This window comes from Microcaecilia unicolor, chromosome 3, assembly GCF_901765095.1.
Source record: "Microcaecilia unicolor chromosome 3, aMicUni1.1, whole genome shotgun sequence".
NCBI lineage: Eukaryota > Metazoa > Chordata > Amphibia > Gymnophiona > Siphonopidae > Microcaecilia > Microcaecilia unicolor.
In genome coordinates, this window is record NC_044033.1 from 249,665,070 (window position 1) to 249,682,272 (window position 17,203).

The window sequence follows — 17,203 nt, forward strand, 5'->3', positions numbered from 1 at the left end:
GCCTCCGACCTGGAAAATAGACTCCAGCAGCGGATTGCGGACTCGCCTTGCCGTGCGGACAATATTTTTGGAGAGAAAGTCGAGCAGGTGGTAGAGCATCTCCACCAGCGGGATACCGCATTCGACAAGTTCTCCCGCCGGCAGCCTTCAGCATCTACCTCTACAGGTAGAAGATTTTTTGGGGGAAGGAGGACTGTTCCCTATTCTTCTGGCAAGCGTAGGTACAACCCTCCTTCTCGACAGCCTGCGGCCCAGGCTAAGCCCCAGCGCGCTCGCTCTCGTCAGCAGCGTGCGCCTCAGCAAGGCCTCGCGGCTCCCCAGCAAAAGCAAGGGGCGAGCTTTTGACTGGCTCCAGCAGAGCATAGCCGACATCCAAGTGTCAGTGCCGGGCGACCTGCCGGTCGGGGGGAGGTTGAAAGCTTTTCACCAAAGGTGGCCTCTCATAACCTCCGATCAGTGGGTTCTGCAAATAGTCCGGCAAGGATACACCCTCAATTTGGCCTCAAAACCTCCAAATTGTCCACCGGGAGCTCAATCCTACAGCTTCCAGCACAAGCAGGTACTTGCAGAGGAACTCTCCGCCCTTCTCAGCGCCAATGCGGTCGAGCCCGTGCCATCCGGGCAAGAAGGGCTGGGATTCTATTCCAGGTACTTCCTTGTGGAAAAGAAAACAGGGGGGATGCGTCCCATCCTAGACCTAAGGGCCCTGAACAAATATCTCGTAAAAGAAAAGTTGAGGATGCTTTCCCTGGGCACCCTTCTCCCCATGATTCAGCAAAACGATTGGCTATGCTCTCTGGACTTGAAGGATGCCTACACACACATCCCGATACTGCCAGCTCACAGACAGTATCTGCGATTTCAGTTGGGCACACGCCACTTCCAGTACTGTGTGCTACCCTTTGGGCTCGCCTCTGCGCCCAGGGTGTTCACAAAGTGCCTAGCTGTGGTAGCAGCGGCACTTCGCAGGCTGGGGGTGCACGTGTTCCCATATCTCGACGATTGGCTGGTGAAGAACACATCCGAGGCAGGAGCCCTGCAGTCCATGCAGATGACTATTCGCCTCCTGGAGCTACTGGGGTTTGTGATAAATTATCCAAAGTCCCATCTTCTCCCAGTGCAGAAACTCGAATTCATAGGAGCTCTGCTGGATTCTCGGACGGCTCGCGCCTATCTCCCAGAGACGAGGGCCAGCAACTTGTTGTCCCTCGTCTCGCGGGTGCGAGCGTCCCAGCAGATCACAGCTCGGCAGATGTTGAGATTGCTGGGCCACATGGCCTCCACAGTTCATGTGACTCCCATGGCCCGTCTTCACATGAGATCTGCTCAATGGACCCTAGCCTCCCAGTGGTATCAGGCTGCTGGGGGTCTAGAAGACGTGATCCACCTGTCCACGAGTTTTCTCGAATCCCTGTATTGGTGGACAATCTGGTCCAATTTGACTCTGGGACGTCCTTTCCAAATTCCTCAGCCACAAAAAGTGCTGACAACGGATGCGTCTCTCCTGGGATGAGGAGCTCATGTCGATGGGCTTCACACCCAAGGAAGCTGGTCCCTCCAGGAACGCGGTCTACAGATCAATCTCCTGGAGTTGCGAGCGATTTGGAACGCTCTGAAGGCTTTCAGAGATCGGCTGTCCCATCAAATTATCCAATTCAGACAGACAACCAGGTTGCCATGTACTATGTCAACAAGCAGGGGGCACCGGATCTCGCCCCCTGTGTCAGGAAGCCGTCAGCATGTGGCTCTGGGCTCGCCGTCTCGGCATGGTGCTCCAAGCCACATATCTGGCAGGCGTAAACAACAGTCTGGCCGACAGACTGAGCCGGATTATGCAACCTCACGAGTGGTCGCTCAACTCCCGAGTGGTGCGCCAGATCTTCCAAGCGTGGGGCACCCCCTTGGTGGATCTCTTCGCATCTCGAGTGAACCACAAAGTCCCTCAGTTCTGTTCCAGGCTTCAGGCCCCCGGCAGACTGGCATCGGATGCCTTCCTCCTGGATTGGGGGGAGGGCCTGCTGTATGCTTATCCTCCCATTCCTCTGGTGGGGAAGACTTTGTTGAAACTCAAGCAAGACCGAGGCACCATGATTCTGATTGCTCCTTTTTGGCCGCGTCAGATCTGGTTCCCTCTTCTTCTGGAGTTATCCTCCGAAGAACCGTGGAGATTGGAGTGTTTTCCGACCCTCATCACGCAGGACGAAGGGGCTCTTCTGCATCCCAGCCTCCGGTCCCTGGCTCTCACAGCCTGGATGTTGAGAGCGTAGACTTTGCCTCTTTGGGTCTGTCAGAGGGTGTCTCCCGCGTCTTGCTTGCTTCCAGGAAAGATTCCACTAAGAGGAGTTACTTCTTTCTGTGGAGGAGGTTTGCCGTCTGGTGTGACAGCAAGGCCCTAGCTCCTCGCTCTTGTCCTACACAGACCCTGCTTGAATACCTTCTGCACTTGTCTGAGTCTGGTCTCAAGACCAACTCTGTAAGAGTTCACCTTAGCGCAATCAGTGCATACCATTACCATGTGGAAGGTAAGCCGATCTCAGGACAGCCTTTAGTTGTTCGCTTCATGAGAGGTTTGCTTTTGTCAAAGCCCCCTGTCAAGCCTCCTACAGTGTCATGGGATCTCAATGTCGTTCTCACCCAGCTGATGAAACCTCCTTTTGAGCCACTGAATTCCTGCCATCTGAAGTACTTGACCTGGAAGGTCATTTTCTTGGTGGCAGTTACTTCAGCTCGTAGAGTCAGTGAGCTTCAGGCCCTGGTAGCCCAGGCCCCTTACACCAAATTTCATCATAACAGAGTAGTCCTCCGCACTCACCCTAAGTTCTTGCCAAAGGTCGTGTCGGAGTTCCATCTGAACCAGTCAATTGTCTTGCCAACATTCTTTCCCCGTCCTCATTCCTGCCCTGCTGAACGTCAGCTGCACACATTGGACTGCAAGAGAGCATTGGCCTTCTACCTGGAGCGGACACAGCCCCACAGACAGTCCGCCCAATTGTTTGTTTCTTTTGATCCCAATAGGAGGGGAGTGGCTGTAGGGAAACGCACCATATCCAATTGGCTAGCAGATTGCATTTCCTTCACTTACGCCCAGGCGGGGCTGGCTCTTGAGGGTCATGTCACGGCTCATAATGTTAGAGCCATGGCTGCGTCGGTAGCCCACTTGAAGTCAGCCTCCATTGAAGAAATTTGCAAAGCTGCGACGTGGTCATCTGTCCACACATTCACATCTCATTACTGCCTGCAGCAGGATACCCGACGCGACAGTCGGTTCGGGCAGTCAGTTCTTCAGAACCTGTTTGGGCTTTAGGATCCAACTCCACCCCCCGAGGGCCCTGTTTGTTCTGTTCTAGGCTGCACTCTCAGTTAGTTGGTAAATTTTTTAGGTCAATCTCAGTTATGTCCTCGCCGTTGCGAGGCCCAATTGACCATGGTTGTTGTTTTGAGTGAGCCTGGGGGCTAGGGATACCCCATCAGTGAGAACAAGCAGCCTGCTTGTCCTCGGAGAAAGCGAATGCTACATACCTGTAGAAGGTATTCTCCGAGGACAGCAGGCTGATTGTTCTCACAAACCCGCCCGCCTCCCCGTTGGAGTTGTGTCTTCCCTTGAAGTGTATTGTCTTGCTACATACTGGACTGGCCGGCTCGAGCCGGTTTCGGGCGGGAAGACGGCCGCGCATGCGCGCGAGGACTAGCAAAGGACTTTGCTAGAGAAGTTTCCGATTGGAGGGGCTGCCGTGGACGTCACCCATCAGTGAGAACAATCAGCCTGCTGTCCTCGGAGAATACCTTCTACAGGTATGTAGCATTCGCTTTATCTTCATGTGAATTCAGAATGCCATAGTATAATTCCTACTAGAAAGGCATTGAAAAAAGTTGTTTTACTTATTTTCACTTGAATTAAAACACCATAGTACCGCTCCGCTATTGTTCTTAGTTTTCTCCTCGTTAGTAGCTGGGAGGGATAAGTGGACAGAGCTGGTGGCTGCTGATCTGGGAATATATCACACAGAATTTTGGAAAGCATCAGCCTTTTGAAATTGGACTATTGAATCCTCCTTTGTCATTGGTGTGACCCCTGACGCAGGTGCGGTGGCACCAAAACACAGCCCGTGTCGGGTCTTTCTTCAATCAAAATTCACTATTAAAGGATTTTTTTAAATGAAAAATTGTGTTCCCTTTCGTTTTTAAAGGCCCTTTGTGCTGTTTTTTTGTGCTTGGTCTCTTTTTTTGTACTTGGTTCCCTCTCTTTGTTACATTATACACACTTGAATTAAAACACCATAGTACCGCTCCGCTATTGTTCTGCACAGCGTCGCACAAACATAGGAACCAGAGCAAATCTGTGCTGGTCCCTTTGAGAGGGACCTGTTTCGCTGTGTGCTTTTCAAGAGACCTCACCACACTGACGCCTGCAAATGGAAAAGCTTGTGCTAGATGATCACAAATGGACACTTACTTTTCCAAAAGACATCTTCTCAAAGAATACTGTCTTATTCAGGCACCTACTCTCAGTACTCCCATTAATTGAAGCGTATGACCAGCCGTTAAGATGGCTCCCATGCTGCATGTAAGAACTCCTCTACCACTACGGAAAAGACACTTTAAAGAAGCCACCAATAACTAAGCAGTGACTTCGTCATTCTTGCACGTCACACACAACTGAAAAGAAAAACTGGAATAAAATACTAAAACAAAAGAAAAACGCATAGATCAAAAAAAGCTGCCATCTAACTCCCTTGAAGATCTGCTTTGTTGGGTCCAAATTGTCCAAGGTTCTTATGACTGTTAAAGGTCAAATTGTACTTTTCTTTTTGTCTACCAGACCAGTCCAGGACATGTTCTGGTTGAACTCAAGGAAAGAAAATTAGCAGGTAAGACCAAATTTCCATTGACATGCAGTATGAACCAATAGATGATTAATACATTTTCAAAAAAAGTTAAATCAAGGATTTTGATTAGAGCCATGTAGTTAAATGTGAATGTTTTAAAAAAAAAAGGACAATGTGGAGATGTGCTTTGTTGTTCATACTACCTAGAAGCATCAGTGACTGGCAGGATAGAAATATTTAACTAACAAAAGAAAATTCACACCTATGGAGCATGTACAACTAAGGCTGAAGGCAAGGCATAGTTTGTAAGATTAAATAACAGAGACATAGCATATAGAAAATTAAATATACCAGTATAATACCGAAACCATAAAATAAGATAAAATCCCAGCCCATTCTAATAAATAATACTGCTACCATTAATATCCAGCCAAAAATATCTTAAATGCCTGTCTAAAGAAGCAGGCCAGTTCATTTTCAATATGGTATATGTCTTAAATTGCCCCATCCTTTATTCCAGTAAGCACCACTGAGCCTTACTGGTTAGAGGTAGGATAAAGACATGCAAATAATAACCTTGTAGCTCTCTGGAAACAAAACGTCTTATATTTAGCTGACCTGAGTTCAGATTCCCTCTTAGTATTCGCTGATAAGATGCAGTATTACATGCTATTGATAAAAATATAGAGAGATTTTATTTGCAAAGGTATTATCCACTTTTGTTCCCTCCCTGAGATCTCTAATTTGGTCAGCTGCATTTGTTGATTTATTAAATACTAGTAAAAAAGGCCAGTTTCGTTATGAAATGAAACGGGCGCTAGCAAGGCAATCCCCCACCCTCCCTCACTGTCTCGCTCTGTCCCCTCCGAGTTCCAGACCCCCCTCCCACCCTCCCTCCCAGTTCAAGGCCACCCTCCCTCCCTGCCTTCCTCCCTCCCTTCCTCCCTCCCTCCCAGTTCAAGGCCCCCCACACACCCACCCACACACCCACCCAGGCCTCCCAGCCTCCCACCCACCCATTTCAAGGCCCCCTCATGCCCCTCCCACCGAGTTCCAGACTCCCCCCTCCCTCCAATTTCAACACCCCCCCTGCCGCGACCCCCTCGACCCCCCCTTCCCGACGAAAACACTCCCCCGCCACCGTCACGTACCTGTGCTGACGGGGGACCCCAACCCCCGACAGCCGAAGTTCTGTTTTCATCTGTGCCGGCGTGTTGCTTGCTGAATGATTATCTGTTGAAGTTTCTGTGCATGCGTCTGATGTCAGATGCACGCACAGAAACTTGAACAGCTGATCATTCATGAAGCAACGCCCCGGCACAGCCAAGAAGAGAACATTGGCTGTCGGGGGTTGGGGTCCCCCTTCAGCACAGAGAAGTCGACTCCTGCCTGTACTGCGGCAAAGCTTCCTCCACCGACATCGAGGGAGAATTGACCCGGGTGGCAGCCAACGCCGATGCTGCAAGCGGCACCGAGGACGGGGACCTCACCACAGGCGAAGGCCCAGATGCCGCTTCCACAGTCGATGCAGAAGGCGCAAGCACCCCTGGCACCGAAGCAGACTGGCTGCCAGAAGACCGACACATCGGCACCTCCTGTATAGAGGGTGAGTGGTCCTCTCGGCACCGACGCTTCTCGGGTGCCGAATCCCTCGGCTCCCTGGAGCTCTTGGTACCGCGCATAGAAGGAGAACAATGACGGTGCTTCTTATAGCAGTAGGCCTCGAGACAGGTGGATACCCACTCGATGCCTCACTGCTCCCAGCGCGATGCGGTCGTTCGGCAGCCATTACCTGATCTCTCGATGTCGCTGCTTCCCTCGATGTCGATGCCGACGTCGAAGGACCGGACTGATCCACAAAGAGCTTCTCACGCTGAGCCTCCCGAGACACTTGGGTCCGTTTCTTCATCAAAGAGCACAGCTTACATGCAGCTGGCAAATGCTCGGGCCCAAGGCACTGGAGACACCACGCGTGGGAGTCGGAACTCCAGATGGTCTGGTTGCAGCGAGTACAACACTTGAAGCCGCTGGGAGTCCTCAATGACATGGACGGAAAAATAGCGGCTGCGAAATTAAAAGGCTCGATTTGCCAAATAAAAAGGCACAAAAAAGGAGAAAAAAGACCCGGCCGAGCAGCCTAAAAGCGGCCGCAACGAAAGGAAAGGAAACTTGAAAAAATGACAAAAAACTAATAGTATAACGGAAAAAGTACTTTTTTTTAATGTTAAGACTAAAACTAGTAAAAGAAAAAGAATGAAGAGGGTAGCGATAAACGCTGTAGCGAGTCTCCTGGCCAAAACCTGAGCAGCAGCAAAAAATCGTGACTGCCAAGGCACGGATGGAAAGAAACTGAGTGAGGGCAAGCTCGCGTCGTGGGCGGGAAGCCGTTCGCGCATGCGTGGTGCATTCAGCCCGCGTGACGGAGTGTTCTGGAATTTTCATTTTTTGCTTTAGAAGTTTTCTTCCGGTCTCCTGGGCCGTCACGGACGACAACCCATCACTGAGAATATTCAGCCTGCTTGTCCTCGGCGAAAAATACATATTTTAACCCTGTATATTTAACTACACATTTACATGGATAGTTAAGCTAGAAAGATGCCCCTATTGCCAAAGTTTCCGTTCTCAGGGCCAAAAAGGCCTTCCTCCTTTACTACTATACTACTACTATTTAACATTTCTAGAGCGCTACCAGGGTTACTCAGCGCTGTACAAAGAAGGACAGTCCCTGCTCAAAGGAGCTTACAATGAAAAGGACAAAGAGTACAGTCAATCAAAAAGTTGGGGCAGTCTAGATTTCTTGGGTAGAGGTACAATGGTTAGGTGCCGAAAGCGACATTGAAGAGGTGGGCTTTGAGCAATGATTTGAAGGTGGATAGGGAGGGGGCTTGGCATAATGGACTTAGGGAGTTTATTCCAGGCTAGGGTGAGGCGAGGCAGAAAGGGCGGAGCCTGGAGTTGGTGGTGGTGGAGAAGGGTACTGAGAGGAGGGATTTGTCCTGTGATCGGAGGTTACGGGTAGGAGCGTAAGGGGAGATGAGGGTAGAGAGATAATGAGGGGCTGCAGATTGAGTGCATTTGTAGGTTAGTAGGAGAAGCTTGAATTGTATGCGGTACCTGATCGGAAGCCAGTGAAGTGATTTGAGGAGTGGGGTGATATGAGCATAACGGTCTTGGCGGAAGATGAGACGCGCAGCAGAGTTCTGAACGGATTTTCTTGAGTTTGTTTTGTTACTTCTGGAAATATCCAAATTTTCTTGCCATAAAACAAGGTTTGTAGTTTCCGAAGGGATAAGCACTTCTCCGCCTCTAGGTCTTGCTCAAATACAAATGAAACCAGTAAAGTTGCTCTTTCGGACTCTTCAGATAAAGATGCTTCTAGTAAGTCAGATACATTCAATAAATCTTTCTTATTTTCTTGAAGGTTCATTTCCAAAGACTCCTCCAAAACCTTTTTATTTGGTATATAATATATCCGATTTATCGGGGGAATAGTTTCTGGGGTATGGTTCTTTTTTTTTTTTTTTTTTAAATGCATGCTACTTTGTAGGTTAATGTAAGAATTGATTTAGCACGCATTACATTTTCTAAGGTACTCTAACGAACTGAACGTACATTCCTATGTCTGATACATAGACGCAGCGGGGGAGTTCAGAATTCAGCAGTACATTTCCTGCTGTTCAGGCTCCTCCGTTATGTAGGGATGCCAGTCCACGATGAACCCTTCAATAGCCAGAGACAGCATACTCTTGTATAATATAAAGTGAGTTCTATGCCTGATATTTCTTCTTAAAAAGAGTTTAGCATCAGTTGGTATGGAGAGGACTTCAAAGGGTCAGCTGTTCTGAAACTCTGATGAAACATGGTGCATGAAAGATTTGGTTCTCTTTTTTTTTCCAGGTAGGAGCGGGCATCCTTCCCATGGATGAGGTGGAGCAAGGTGCAGATTGGGAGAGCTCAGCTGACGGGTCCATAGAGTTTTATGCCTTTAAGTCTTTGGTAAGGAGGCAGGCCACTCAGATGGGAAATTCTCAGGGAAAGGCACCTCCTGTACTCAGTTCTGCCTAAGTGTGCATGCTCTATAGTACTGTATAAAAATATGAGGCATTTTGTGTGGCCTACCTTTTGTTCAGGTAGCTGTTAGGTGCTACTCAGTGAGGATATTTTGAGCCAAAAACATTTGACACGCTGCATGGACCAATTTGTCTTTATCAGCTGTCATTTTATAGCATCTCTTCAGGAGCCCCCAAATTTCAGTTTCAGAAATATAGGTGTAGGGCATGCAGAGCCCAAGGCTGTAGTGACTTAGGATCCATGGGTCTGCACTTTCTTATTACATTACTGCATTTGACTTCCTTTCCTTCCTCCCAGGCTAGCAACTCATCTGAAGAACTGAAAGGAAGGCAGTTCTGGAGCTGGGCTGAGTTTTGCGAGTTCTTCGATTCCTGGTGTGCACAGAAAAAAGCACTATATAAAATTGAGTTGGCCATCCCAACAGATGAGATAAGTGACCAGGTCTGGCCAGAGGGCATTAAGTATGCACTTGTTCAACTGGTGTGCCAGAAGGCTTCCGCAGATGTCCCCCACCTCAAGACACCATTGCCAGGGTAGGTACCATCTTGCCTGCCTGTTTGTTCTTCCTGTTATGTTGACCCTACTTGACCTCTTGAACTTCTGTTTCTAAACCCATCTTTTCGTTGCTCAGATTGGCTCAGAGCAACAAGCAGCTTCTTCCTTGTTGTCCTTTTGTGAAAACTGCAACCACCACTAGACCATTAACCACACAATGGGTCCCTTCGCATTTTTTGAAATACTGGGCCATAGAGCTAATTATTGCACAGTCTAGATGAACACATTGTAATTATAGGCAACAATATAGATAAGCAAGGCCCCATTGACCCTATGTATATCTCCCTACCTCTCTTCCCTTTCCCGCCATGTCCAGAGGCTTGCTGATGGCGCTGTCTCCAGAACACTACTACTACTAATTATAATTTCTATAGCTCTGTTAGACATACGCAGCGCTGTACACTTGAATATGAAGAGACAGTCCCTGCTCGAAAGAGCTTACAATCTAATCAGGAGAGACAAACTTACTGAGAACCACACAGTCCTGAAGGACAACAGAGCAGTCCTGTTAATTTATTCAACATATAAACTCCCACACCATTCTTGCAAGACAGCGAACAATGAAGAAGTTTGAACACCGCATGGATTAAGCGGACAGAGAGTCACACGCAAGGCAGTTCTGTAACATAAGCCTGACATTTCCATGACAATTGCACACATAAATGTTTAAAAAACTGGCATTTACACATGTAAATGCTAAAAATCTGCCTAAGCTACTACTACTACATATAGTTCTATAACACTACTAGACATACGCGGCACTGTACACCTTATATGCAGGTATTTTCTCTGTCTTTCGTGGGCTCGCAATCTAAGTTTTGTACCTGGGGCAATGGATGGTTACGTGACTTGCCCAGGGTCACAAGGAGCCGAAGCGGGAATTGAACCCAGTTTCCTATAGCACTAACCATTAGGCTGTTCCTCGATGTCATTCTGAACATCCACGCTTAACTTACATAGCGTATATTTGCAAGGAGGATGTATACGGGGCTCAAACCTATGTATATCAAATTTAGGTGTGAGTGTTTTCACCAGCTGTTTTGGCTGGCATAATTTAGGTTTGTATATCTCTGGTTAATGCCAAAATTCTATAATGGAATGTAGGGAGGGAGCCAGCTAGTTCTGTGGTCAGCAGTGAACCTGGAAATTCAGTGCCGGGGCCATATCTAGTGACTGGCATTGAACTTCTGAGTTTTTTTTTGGCCTTTAAACATACTCATCTGCTGACCGGCTAAGTTATAGTGGCCAAAGATAGACTCGCGTAAATAGCAGGTCTGTCTTTGGCTGCTATAACTTAGGGTCAACCAATGAATATTGACGTGACATAGCCAGTGACCGGGCTAGCTGCTAAGTGGAGATATAAAGGGGCATAATCGAACGGGGCGCCCAAGTTTTCATGCGGGCGTCCTCGCAGGACGGGCCGTAAAGGTTGCGGGGCAACCCGTATTATCGAAACAAGATGTGCGTCCATCTTTCGTTTTGATAATAGGGTCGGGGAGGCCCAAATCAGCAAATTTAGGTCGACCTTACAGATAGTTGTCCCCGGATTTCGGCGATAATGGAAACCGAGGACGTCCATCTCAAAAACGACCAAAACCAAGCCATTTGGTCGTGGGAGGAGCCAGAATTCGTAGTGAACTGGTCCCCCTCACATGCCAGGACACCAACCGGGCACCCTGCAGTGGACTTCACAAATTGCTCCCTGCTGCATAGCTCCCTTACCTTGGGTGCTGAGCCCCCCAACCCCCCCCCCCCCAAAAAAAAAAAAAAACCAATCCCCACAACTGTACACCACTACCATAGCCCTTATGGGTGAAGGGGGGACACCTACAAGTGGGTACAGTGGGTTTTGGGGGGGGGGGTGGAGGGCTCAACATTTACCACCACAAGTGTAAGTGGGGGGGGCGGGGATGGGCCTGGGTTCGCCTGCCTGAAGTGCACTGCACCCACTAAAAACTGCTCCAGGGACCTGCATACTGCTGTCATGGAGCTGGGTATGACATTTGAGGCTGGCATAGAGGCTGGCAAAAAATGTTTTTAAAGTTTTTTTTTTTTTTAGGGTGGGAGGGGGTTGGTGACCACTGGGGGGAGTAAGGGGAGGTCATCCCCGATTCTCTCCGGTGGTCATCTGGTCAGTTTGGGCACCTTTTCATGGCTTGGTCGCAAGAAAAAATGGACCAAGTAAAGTCGGCCAAGTGCTCGTCAGGGACGCCCTTCTTTTTTCCATTATTGGCCGAGGACGCCCATCTCTTAATCATGCCCCAGTCCCGCCTTCGGTACGATACTGACATGCCCCCGTGAATTTTGGTCGTCCCCTCGACGGAAAGCAGTTGAGGATGCCCAAAATCGGCTTTCGATTATGCTGATTTGGGCAACCTTGAGAGAAGTACGCCCATCTCCCGATTTGTGTCGGAAGATGGGCGCCCTTCTCTTTCGAAAATTCACCTGATAGCTGGCTATCTCATGCTGATTATTAGCGCTCAGTTGGCTTAAGGCTATTTAACCGGCCGGGAGCTGTTCCTAGCTGGTTAAATAGTTTAAAATATCGGGGTAGGTGCCTACATTCCTTTAGAGAATGGGCTCCTTGGACACCTAATTGTAAGCACCTGTTAGAGAATTACCCCCGTGATGTTGTACGAAAACAGAACAATTGTCCCAGAGGCAGTGCCTGCGACAAGACTACAGGAGAGGTTGGCGTGCATGAACAGATTGGGGGGTGGGGGGAGCAGCTTGTAGAGACTAGGGACAGGCTGATGTTGGCTGACTGGGAGAAGTTGATGGGAGTTGAGAATGATTGGAATAGAGTTGAGAAGAGTGTGGGTTGGGGGAGATGGGATGGGCTGAGGGCCTGAGAGAGTCTAGGGTATCAAACTTCATTTTATTTGCACACATTGCTGTGAATGCACCTGAGCAGCTGAACTGGCTTCATCATTAGAGAGCCCCCCCCCCCATCCCCCACATCATCCAGAGTTTTGGGCACCATCCGCTTTATCCAGTACTGGTCCTTGCTCTCATGTTGAAGTCTTTTTGCCAAATGTGGCCCCCATTTCAAACATACCACACCCAACCAGCAACGATATTTAATATAAGTAACCATGTGTTTTGTCTCTGTACCTCCTAGAGATGTGGTTTGTCCGTGCTTATCCAGCATCACCCTGCAGGCAACAGAGGACTACACACAGCTGTCCATTGTGCAAGCCCACCTAGACCACAACCATGAGCTGGATGCCTGGGAGTTTGAGGCCCTATCCTCACACTTCTGCCTGACCACCAAGACCTCGCACTCTACCCAGCTCACCAGCTGCATCTCCAGGCGCTTGCTGACACCTTGGGACCTCCAACAGCTGCTAGCCAAGCAGGATACCCTGGATCCAGCTTTGATGGATCTCTTGCAGGAGCTGGAGGCCTTATTCCTTCTTGATCCTGCCTGTCAGGTCAGGTTGGTCTTCCAGCCAGACACTGTTGAAATAGACAGCCTCTTCCTGGTCACCTCGCACAGCCGGGGCTTGCTCCAGTGCTATCCAACCATGCTCTTTTTGGGTCGCTCACTAGCAGTGAATGATACCTTTGACCTATATACGGTGCTTTGTGAGGACATGGCCAGTCAGGGCCGTGAGTGTGCTTATTTCATCACGAGGAAGGAGAGCCCAGCACCCATCCGTCTTCTGGTGGCTTTCCTCATCCAGAGTGTTCCAGAGGTTAAGTCAGGTACTGAAAGGATCATTGTGCGGGCTGACCTGAATGAGCTGGACCTCATCCGTGAGCTCCTCCCATCCTGCTGTGTTCGAATGAGCCAGATCCACGCCCTGCATGTGCTTTATAAGAAATTAGCCAAAGAAGAGCCGCCCGTGCAGCCCAAGCTGAAGACAGTGGTCAATAATGTGATCCATGCACATTCCCCTGTGCTCTACAACGTATTCCTCCAAGAGCTGGAGGCTGCTGCACCTCCTGACTTCCTGCAGTATTTCCTGGAGACCTGGCACAGACACAAGGAGGACTGGGTCAAGTGCTGGGGCCACCGTATGCGCAATGGCCGTTTTCTGGAGTTCGCTGCATGGAAGTTAGAAGAGCTACGCTCGACGCTGAGCTTTCCCAGCTCGCTGGCAGCCTGCATTCAGACCCTGCTGAAGGTGGTGAAAGAGATGGCTGAGGAGGAAGTGGAAAAGAAGGTGGCCCAGATGTCTGCTGTTGATGAGGTGAGCGGTCTGAATGCGCTTCCAGTAGCAAAGCCATGTATGAGAGTCTCACACTTCTGCAGTGTCCTCCTCCAGTACAGCAGCTACCTGCAGTGCTCCCCTGTGCTACAGATGTATGTAGGGGTCCCAGAATCTCCACAGCTCATCTCCTCAACCCCTGTGATAACAGAGTCCTGATTATCCAACCTTTTGGTTATCTGACGGTTCATAATCTGGGCTCCACACCCTCTCTTCCCCCACAAGTGCATCTTCCACCCACCCAAGGCTCCCCAGGGCCTACCTTGCAGTCCCTAGTGGAGAAGCTGGGACAGGAGGATCCCCAGTCCACTCCTGCTGATTCTAGCTCTGCTTTCACCACTAGGCACCAGGGACTGTAAGGGTGGGGGGGGGGGAAGAAGGCACTTGGGGGGGTTCCAGGAAATGGGGCTGCTGAGTGTGGTGGCAGGCACCCCATTTCCAGATTATCTGACATTTTTGTTTTTCAGACCACCTGTCAGTCCCATTTTTGTAGGACACTCAGGACTCTTCTTCATTCCCCTTTTGTTGTTTTCTCTCCACAGGAGCTGCTGATGCCTGCCTGTCCCATGAGTACCGCAGAAGGCTCCTCTGTACCTGATCTGACACTCATGCCTGAAGATGCTATCAAGCAAGATACATCTAAGAGCTATCCTTTGCCTGGCCCGACATTACCTCCACTCATGCCTGAGCATGTCATTGAGCATGGTGAAGCTGAGAGGTATCCACTACCTGATCCGATATCACTTCCACCCATGCCTGACTGTATCACTGAGCAGGATGCACCTGAGAGCCATCAACTACCCAATCCAGCATCACTTCCACTAATTCCTACAAGCATCGATGAGCAGGATGCAGCTGAGATCTATCCTCTACCAGATCTGACATCGGCTGCATTCATGACTGACGTTGTTGTCAAGCAGGAGGTAGTTATCCCTCCACTCAAACTTGCTTCTCAAAAGAAACATTCTTTAGACAACAAATCCTAAAACTAAAGGTACCGGTGCTGTGTTTCAGGATAGCAAGTCCTTGCAAATGGGTGGTAATGGAGCCTGGTGCAGTAAAAAGGTTCTCCAGTTTAAAAAAGCATCTGGAAAATTTCAAGAGGCAGCACTGCATTTGTGTGCCGTTTCCTGCCTGCCGCTGTGGCACAGGACCACTTAAGTCTTTTCATTTTCACAGAGTCATTGGAACAAGCCCGCTGAGCTCATGTCACTTGGGACTTTTTCTTCACTTTTTTGGCTGCACAGATCTCCATTTTTCCCACTTAGGTTCTCTAGGTAGATTTTTTGATGACCTTTTCAAGTTTCCTTTATATTTTGTGTGTCACCCATTCAGGCCATCTTTTTATTAGACCTGAGACACCCCAGTTGAGTAACTGGCATCGTTAAGTTGTTTGATTTCACCGAAGCTGTCTCTTGCAATGATGTCCCAGAAAAAAGCACCCAGTGGCTTTAAAATGTGCACCTGGTGTGGCAAGCCTGTATCTGGTGTAGACTCATTATCAGTGCTTCCAGTGCCTGGGGCCTGACCATGAGCTTTCCCATTGCCATTTGTGTTCACAGATGTCAAAGAGAAAACTTTGAGATAATGAAGAACAGCATGAGTGGATTTTTGGCACTTCTAATACTGATACATTAGCATCAAAGGCATTGGTTTCTATGGGTCCAGGAACTGCATCAAACATCCATAGAAATTATTAGGATGACCAGTAGAGGATTGGTCATCCACCAAACTTCACTCAAGGAAGAGGAAGTATTCGTCCTTTTCTTCCTCAATAAGAAAATGAGAACAAAAGAATTGCTGTACTGAGTCAAACCAAAGATCCATCAAGCCCAGTATCCTGCTTCCAACAGTGACCAATCCAGGTCATAAGTACCTGGCAGAATCCCAGAAAGTAGCAAGATTCTATGCTACTGACCCCAGGGATAATGTGGCTTTTCCCATGTCTACCTTACTAGCAGTTTATGGCCTTTTCCTCCAGTAACTTGGCCAAAACAGAGATCTCAACAGTTGTCAGATCAAGAGTATATCTCAGGGAGGAGCCCACAGATTTGTAAGCACAGCCATCCAAAAGCCCAGTTAAGCCTGTCAGCTCAGTTAGAATTCATATGTGCTCTGGCTAGACACAAATCGGGTAAAATGAAGATACATACCTGTAGCAGGTATTCTCCGAGGACAGCAGGCTGATTGTTCTCACGACTAGGTGATGTCCACAGCAGCCCCAAGGAACAGAAATCTTCCTAGCAACAAAAGTTTGCTAGAGCCTTCGAGCGCACCGCACATGCACAGCCATCTTTCCGCCCGTTGCGTGAGAGTCCCGATTAGTTCGATAACAAAGCAAACAGGATAAGGACAACTCCAAAGGGGAGGCAGGCGAGTATGTGAGAACAATCAGCTTGCTGTCCTCAGAGAATACCTGCTACAGGTATGTATCTTCATTTTCTCCAAGGACAAGCAGGCTGCTTGTTCTCACGACTGGGGTATCCCTAGCCCCCAGGCTCACTCAAAACAACAAAGAAAGGTCAATTGGGACTCACAATGGCGAGGACATAACATGGATTGACCTACGAAGAAACATCTGAGAGTGCAGCCTGGAACAGAACAAAAATGGGCGTAGGGGGGTGGAGTTGGATTCTAAACTCCAAACAGATTCTGCAGCACCGACTGCCCAAACCGACTGTCGCGTCGGGTATCCTGCTGAAGGCAGTAGTGAGATGTGAATGTGTGGATTGATGACCACGTCGCAGCCTTACAAATCTCTTCTATAGTGGCTGACTTCAAGTGGGCCACTGATGCTGCCATGGCTCTAACACTATGAGTTATGACATGACCCTCAAGAGTCAGCCCAGCCTGGGCGTAAGTGAAGGAAATGCAATCTGCTAGCCAGTTGGAAATGGTGCGTTTCCCAACAGCAACTCCCCTTCTGTTGGGATCGAAAGAAACATTTGAGCGAACTGTCTGAAGGGGCTTGTCCGCTCCACATAAAAGGCAAATGCTCTCTTGCAGTCCAATGTGTGCAACTGACGTTCAGCAGGGCGGGTATGAGGACGGGGAAAAAATGTTGGCAAGACAATTGACTAGTTCAGATGGAACTCCAACACCACCTTTGGTAGGAACTTAGGGTGAGTGCAGAGGACTACTGTATTATGATGAAACTTAGTATAGGGAGCTTGGGCTACCAAGGCTTGAGGCTCACTGACTCTACGAGCTGAAGTAACTGCCACCAAGAAAATGACCTTCCAGGTCAAATACTTCAGATGGCAGGAATTCAGTGGCTCAAAAGGAGGTTTCATCAGCTGGGTGAGAACGACATTGAGATCCCATGACACTGGTGGAGGTTTGACGGGGGGCTTTGACAAAAGCAAACCTCTCATGAAGTGAACAACTAAAGGCTGTCCAGAGATAGGCTGACCCTCTACACGATAATGAAAAGCACTAATTGCATTAAGGTGAACTCTTATGGAGTTGGTCTTAAGACCAGACTCTGACAAGTGTAGAAGGTATCCAAGCAGGGTCTGTGTAGGACAAGAGCGAGGA

General features: G+C 48.9%; 1 protein-coding gene across 4 annotated transcripts in view; it reads left to right on the top strand.

Moving 5' to 3' along the window:
* The window catches only part of LOC115466454, an 89,182-nt gene that overhangs the window by 44,262 nt on the left and 27,717 nt on the right, over positions 1-17,203 (top strand). For all 4 annotated transcript variants that reach the window (XM_030197677.1, XM_030197678.1, XM_030197679.1 and 1 more), the window contains 4 exons: positions 8,724-8,822; positions 9,195-9,430; positions 12,574-13,648; positions 14,209-14,589. In XM_030197677.1, coding sequence (XP_030053537.1) covers positions 8,724-8,822; positions 9,195-9,430; positions 12,574-13,648; positions 14,209-14,589 — 1,791 coding nt within the window. The remainder of the gene's footprint in view (positions 1-8,723; positions 8,823-9,194; positions 9,431-12,573; positions 13,649-14,208; positions 14,590-17,203) is intronic.